At 37.4% G+C, this 6,000-nt stretch overlaps 1 protein-coding gene across 1 annotated transcript in view; it reads right to left on the bottom strand.

The window, feature by feature from the left end:
• Positions 1-1,097: 1,097 nt before the first annotated feature.
• The window catches only part of LOC107679531 (glucose-6-phosphate translocase-like), a 9,798-nt gene continuing 4,895 nt past the window's right edge, over positions 1,098-6,000 (bottom strand). The window contains exons 3-10 of the mRNA XM_016475111.1: positions 4,097-4,329; positions 3,001-3,253; positions 2,691-2,846; positions 2,511-2,596; positions 1,875-1,988; positions 1,702-1,767; positions 1,482-1,620; positions 1,098-1,392 (exon numbers count right to left, since the gene is read on the bottom strand). Coding sequence (XP_016330597.1) covers positions 1,226-1,392; positions 1,482-1,620; positions 1,702-1,767; positions 1,875-1,988; positions 2,511-2,596; positions 2,691-2,846; positions 3,001-3,253; positions 4,097-4,329 — 1,214 coding nt within the window. The 3' untranslated portion in view covers positions 1,098-1,225. The remainder of the gene's footprint in view (positions 1,393-1,481; positions 1,621-1,701; positions 1,768-1,874; positions 1,989-2,510; positions 2,597-2,690; positions 2,847-3,000; positions 3,254-4,096; positions 4,330-6,000) is intronic.

Here is a 6,000-nt window from a genome sequence, read left to right on the forward strand (position 1 = left end):
TAACATTTTAAAATAGAAGAGTTATTTTAAATTGTAATAATGCAATTTTTACAATATTACTACAATATTACTGTTTTACTGGATTTTTATCAAATAAATGCAGCCTTGCTGAGCATAAGAGACTGATATACATATATATTAATTAATTAATTCAAGATAACTGTGCAATTTTTATCATCTCAGTGGTAAAAAGTGACCCAGTATACCAGAAATCACCCCTAATTTTTAATTGAATAAACTTTAGATATTTCTAACAATATATTTCACAACACACTGTTTGTAAAGTTATACTAAAACTATAACATAAATAAGATAAGTTAAGCTCACGAAAATAAATAAAATAAATGAAGACAGGAAAAATATTACCAAGACCAATGTTTAAAATGATGTGAAATGACACATAAGAAACAACTTAGTTACAATAAACTTTTATACTACATTTTTACACCTTTATACATAAAGTATGCTGCTGTTTGCATTAAATTAGTGGGTACATATTCAGAAAAAATAAAATTGTTGCTGTAATACTGAAGGCAAAAGTACAGATATCTAAAGTGCAAAAGAACAATATGTGTCTATGTAAGACAGTCTGTACACTGGAAAGCGATGATCCTCAATTCAGCACATAACTCAAGCTTTAAACCTGTTACTTCAAAACATGAACAAGCTTAAAAAGCTTGTGGTAAGTGAAACAACATTCATGTGAAACAAATCATGTTAATATGTACTAAGAAAATAAACAACATATATTTACGTGTGTAAACATTTCTGTTCTTACAGTAATACAAATTCTGTTCTTCTGAGAGATGTACAGCAGAGACACTTTATCTGTGAAGTGTGTGAATGTTGCTGACAACAAACAATTAATGTGATACTGAAGGTAATTTAAATGCAAGTTAAAAATATACATTTTTACAACAGTATCACTGACATTAAAACAGTTCCTTAAAGGGATAGTCCATCGAACAATGACAAATCAGTTATCATTTACTCACCCTCATGTTGTTCCAAACTTTCTTAGTATGGACCAACAACACAATGGGAACCAAAACTGGCTATCAAAATATCTTATTTTGTGTTCCACAAATTTAGAATGGCATGAAGGTGAGTAAATAATGACAGAATGTTTTATTTTTGGGTGGACTATCCCTTTAAGTACAGATGTCCTAACCGAGTACTGTCACATTGGCAGGGCTCTCTGATTGGATCATATTGATTAAGAGGATTAGTCCATCTTTTTAGGCACATGGCCCATTTTTGTGCGCATATTACGCACAAAGAAGAAACAAACTGTTGTTACAGCACAGGAGACCTCTGCTACCCAGAATGCCGTGTCCCAACTGTACCGTTTGGCAATGGTGCTGAATGGCAGGCCAGCAATGAATGCACCAACTAAAAGAAAAAAATAATTGGGAATTTATGGTTATATGGAGCATTTTATCTTAATGCATTTAGTCATAAAACAGTTTCTGCAGATTTACCATTTGCCATCAGTGCTACAATGGCATGTGATGTCCCACAGTAATTGGATGGGGCGCTTTCACTCGCAATCACCCCAAACAAGGCAACTGGTCCGTAGGAGGAAAATCCAAATGCAGCACCAAGAATCAAAATCCAAAGCTGCAGAACAGAAAAAAAGACACTGAAGGTGGCTAATTAGTTCAAATCTCATTTCTCATTGTGGTGAATTTTTGGATGTACCTCTTTCTCTGAGACACCAGTGAGGATTGCAATTGGATGGAGTGCTAAAACCCATAGTGGTGCTTCCTGAGAAACCACACATGATGATTTAACCAACACAATAAAACAAAAATTGATGCTCAAATAGATTTTACAATAACTCTGAATAATTTTTAGATAAAAAACAAAATCACCTCTGGGGTCTCTGGTGTGATGGTAACCCGGAACAGGTACATGGATACAGCCATGCCTGACATCATCATCAGGAGTAGCCCATGGCGAGGATTACCATAGGTACCCAGCCCTTGCTGTAAAACAGGACGTCACTGTTAAACAGATGACATGATCTCTATTCACAAATTACTAATTTATCCAATAATGAAGATGCACCAATATAGCAATTAAGGGTGATTGTGCATCCCAAATTAAAAGAATAGTTCACCCATATGCAAGTATGAAGATTTGCTGAAAATGCACTCACCCTCAGGCCATCCAAAATGTAGATGAGTTTGTTTCTTCATCTGAACAGATTTATCTATTACAAAATGCAGCTTTTCACTTCACAAGACTGGACTGGAGTCGTGTGGATTACTTGTGGATTATTGTGATGTTTTTATCAGCAGTTTGGACTCTCATTCTGACGGCACACATTCACTGCAGAGGATCCTGTGGTGAGCAAGTGATGTAATGCTACATTTCTCCAAATTTGTTCTGATGAAGAAACAAACTCATACACATCTTGGATGGCCTGAGGGTGAGTACATTTTCAGCAAATTGTCATTTTTGCATGAACTATTCCTTTAATGTAGTTTACTTTAAACTGAACCCACCCTAGCCACAGCCCTGTCAGACAGATAACCAGCTCCAATGCTGCCAAAAAACCCACCAACTTCCAGGGCACTCATGTACGAGCTGCCTGTAGAAAACACACAAGCACATTAGCATCCTAACACAGGCCATAAACAACACAGAAGACTTCAGCATAAACAGAGATAAAGTACCAAACTCACCCATCATAGCAGACTGGCCTTTTTCCTGCATGAGGAACAGCTGACCCCAGTCAGTGCAGGCGATCTTTACCCCAAACACAACCAGGTAGCCCGCAGACAGCACCCAAAGATAAGGAGACAGCAGGAACTCTTTTAGACTGCTTTCATCATTAGGGCCTGGAAAAAGAGTGGAGACTGAGTGGATTGACACAATTTTCTATTTGAATATAGTCCAAAATGTAGTGTATTACTGTGATGGCAAATCTGAATTTTCAAAAACATGCCTCTCTCCATAGACTAATAAACACCAGATGATACACTGCTTTCTTACCTCCCTTTTTCCCTTTGCCCTTTTTAGCACCAGGCTCAATATTGGGCAACCCCACATCACTGGGTTCGTTCTTCACCGTCAGAAGGCAAACGACAGAGATAGTCATGCAGATCACCCCAGACATGGACATGATGATTCTCCAATTATAGTACTGAACCAACACTGTAGTGATGATGGGTCCCAGACTACCTGCCAGGTTCATACTGCAGCACAGGACGGCCCACCATGTCCCAAACTGAGACGGTTCAAACCACTGAAAAAAGGCCAGTACAAGGACATTTTAATAACACTTTTCATGGAAAACCAATAACACAATGCCAATACAGGATAGAGTGTAAAAACAGCTATTCAAATTATTATTTACTGTTATTTACTAGTATTTAAAAGTTAGATTTCTAGAAAAGCCTTCCAGTTTCTTTATAAAACCCAGGGTGCATAGTCACTTTAGCTACAGTTTAGCTGTGAGGTCAAAATTGCTTAAAAATGTTGGATAAAGCAAATAAAACCTCCTTTTGGGATATTCTTGAAGTGAGAAAAAAAAAATCATAAAATTAAAACACTTTTTTTTATTCTAAAAATGTACGTTTTCTATTAGGGGTAGGGTTTGGTGTAGTCTACAATAATAATTTGATTATTTTTTTATTTTTTTAACCTAAAATGACTACAAAATGTCCACAAATTTAGGTAAATAATACTTAGAAACTGAAAAGCTAGTAAATAACATTTATTTCCTTAAAGGCAACTTAAATTCAAGAGCAATGCCTGTTAATGACCATTATGCATTTGATCATCCACTGAAATTTATGTAATACTCAATGACATTCATTTTATTGCAGACCAACAAGTGCTTCCAGGTTGGTCAGGCACAGATAACTGCTGCTGGTTGCTTTAATTAAATTTAAGTGTATTGTAATGCTCCCAGCTTGACTCCACAAGTATGTGGCCGGCATCAGCTGTTGCATCTAGAATACATGCTGCAATCCATCAGCATGAGCCTTGAGGTCAGCAGTTAGAATTTCCAACTATTCCGGACACACTGCCAATACTGTAAGACAGGTGCATATTGATGGATTTAAAGGTAAAGGGTCAGCCTTACCTTCCGAAGCACCTTTCCACATGGTGGCCAGCCGAAACCCTGACCGAACCCGTTCACAAACCAAAGCACGGTAAACAGCATGACAGTGGACGACCAGGAAAAGGCGATGTTTATGGCACCCACAATGAAGAGCCCGATGGAGAAGAGCCAGCGAGCGCTGATCTGGTCCGAAAGCACTCCGCTGATAAACTTACTGATAGCGTAGGCCAGAGTCTGACTGCTGGTGATCAGCCCTGCATCACAGGAAACAGGAAAAGGCTGAAAACCTACTCTGGATGCTTTGTTGATCTGCACTGCATTATAACCAGTGTTGGGCAAGTTACTCTGAAAATGTAATCAAATTACCGATTACTGATTACTCCTTTTAAAAGTAATCACGTTACTGTTCTGATTACTTTATTTCAAAAGTAATTAGTAATTAGTTACATTACAAGTTACGTTACTTTTTTCTCCATGAAATTGATGAAATCCCAGCATAGCTCCCGATAAATATTTGTTATTAAAGCATCAACATTCACAGAACACTGTTATTTTTAACTAAAGCAAGCGGCTCAGACATATCAGTTAATCGCAATCTCTGTTATAACACAATAAATATATGCAAAATGAATCTTTCATAATGTCTACAATTCGTGTGTTATAATGAGAGGATTCGTGAGCATGCAAATTTCAGCACTGCATTGCTCAATGCTGCAAACACGTATAGCCTAAATAGAAAGTCTGCATACGCTTGCACCTGTTAATCGTTTATATTTTATATTAGTTCATGTTGCTTTTGTGCAATAGATGAATAACAATATATTTGTTTTAGATATTTTATGTTTAGATATTTCTATTTTGCGGGAGTCCCGTAAACCATTTTATTCTCCCGCATCCCGCACACACACGAGTGTCTACCCGCACCAGCACTTGCTCATCTTGTCCCGCGCTGCACTCTGTTGCGTCGGGTCTCGCTGGAGCAGGTCTCTAATCCACTGGCACTTGACTCCACAGTGCGTGTGCTACATCTGTTTTACAATCTCTAGATTATAAAACAGTGCATTCTGTCAGCAATGTAACGCGGCAGTAACGTATAGAGACCTCGGCTTTGTACCTATACTCTAATTACTATTTTGAAAATTATAACGCGTTAAATTACTCCGTTACTAAAAAAGTAATCAAATTACAGTAACGCGTTACTAAGTAATGCATTACTGCCCAACACTTTGGGCAAGTTACTCTGAAAATGTAATCAAATTACTGATTACTGATTACTCCTTTTAAAAGTAATCACGTTAATGTTCTGATTACTTTATTTCAAAAGTAATTACTTACGTTACTTTTTTCTCCATGAAATGTATGAAATCCCAGCATAGCTACACGCTCCCGATAAATATTTGTTATTAAAGCATCAACATTCACAGAACACTGTTATTTTTAACTAAAGCAAGCGGCTCAGACATATCAGTTAATCGCAATCTCTGTTATAACACAATAAATATATGCAAAATGAATCTTTCATAATGTCTACAATTCGTGTGTTATAACGAGAGGATTCGTGAGCATGCAAATTTCAGCACTGCATTTCTCAACGCTGCAAACACGTGTTATAGCCTAAATAGAAACTCTGCATACGCTTGCACCTGTTAATCGTTTATATTTTATATTAGTTCATGTTGCTTTTGTGCAATAGATGAATAACAATATATTTGTTTTAGATATTTTATGTTTAGATATTTCTATTTTGCGGGAGTCCCGTAAACCATTTTATTCTCCCGCATCCCGCACACACACGAGTGTCTACCCGCACCAGCACTTGCTCATCTTGTCCCGCGCTGCACTCTGTTGCGTCGGGTCTCGCTGGAGCAGGTCTCTAATCCACTGGCACTTGACTCGACAGTGCGTGTGCTACATCTGTTTTACAA

The sequence above is a fragment of the Sinocyclocheilus anshuiensis genome, unplaced genomic scaffold (genome assembly GCF_001515605.1).
Source record: "Sinocyclocheilus anshuiensis isolate Anshui unplaced genomic scaffold, SAMN03320099.WGS_v1.1 scaffold2218, whole genome shotgun sequence".
In the NCBI taxonomy this organism is placed as follows: domain Eukaryota; kingdom Metazoa; phylum Chordata; class Actinopteri; order Cypriniformes; family Cyprinidae; genus Sinocyclocheilus; species Sinocyclocheilus anshuiensis.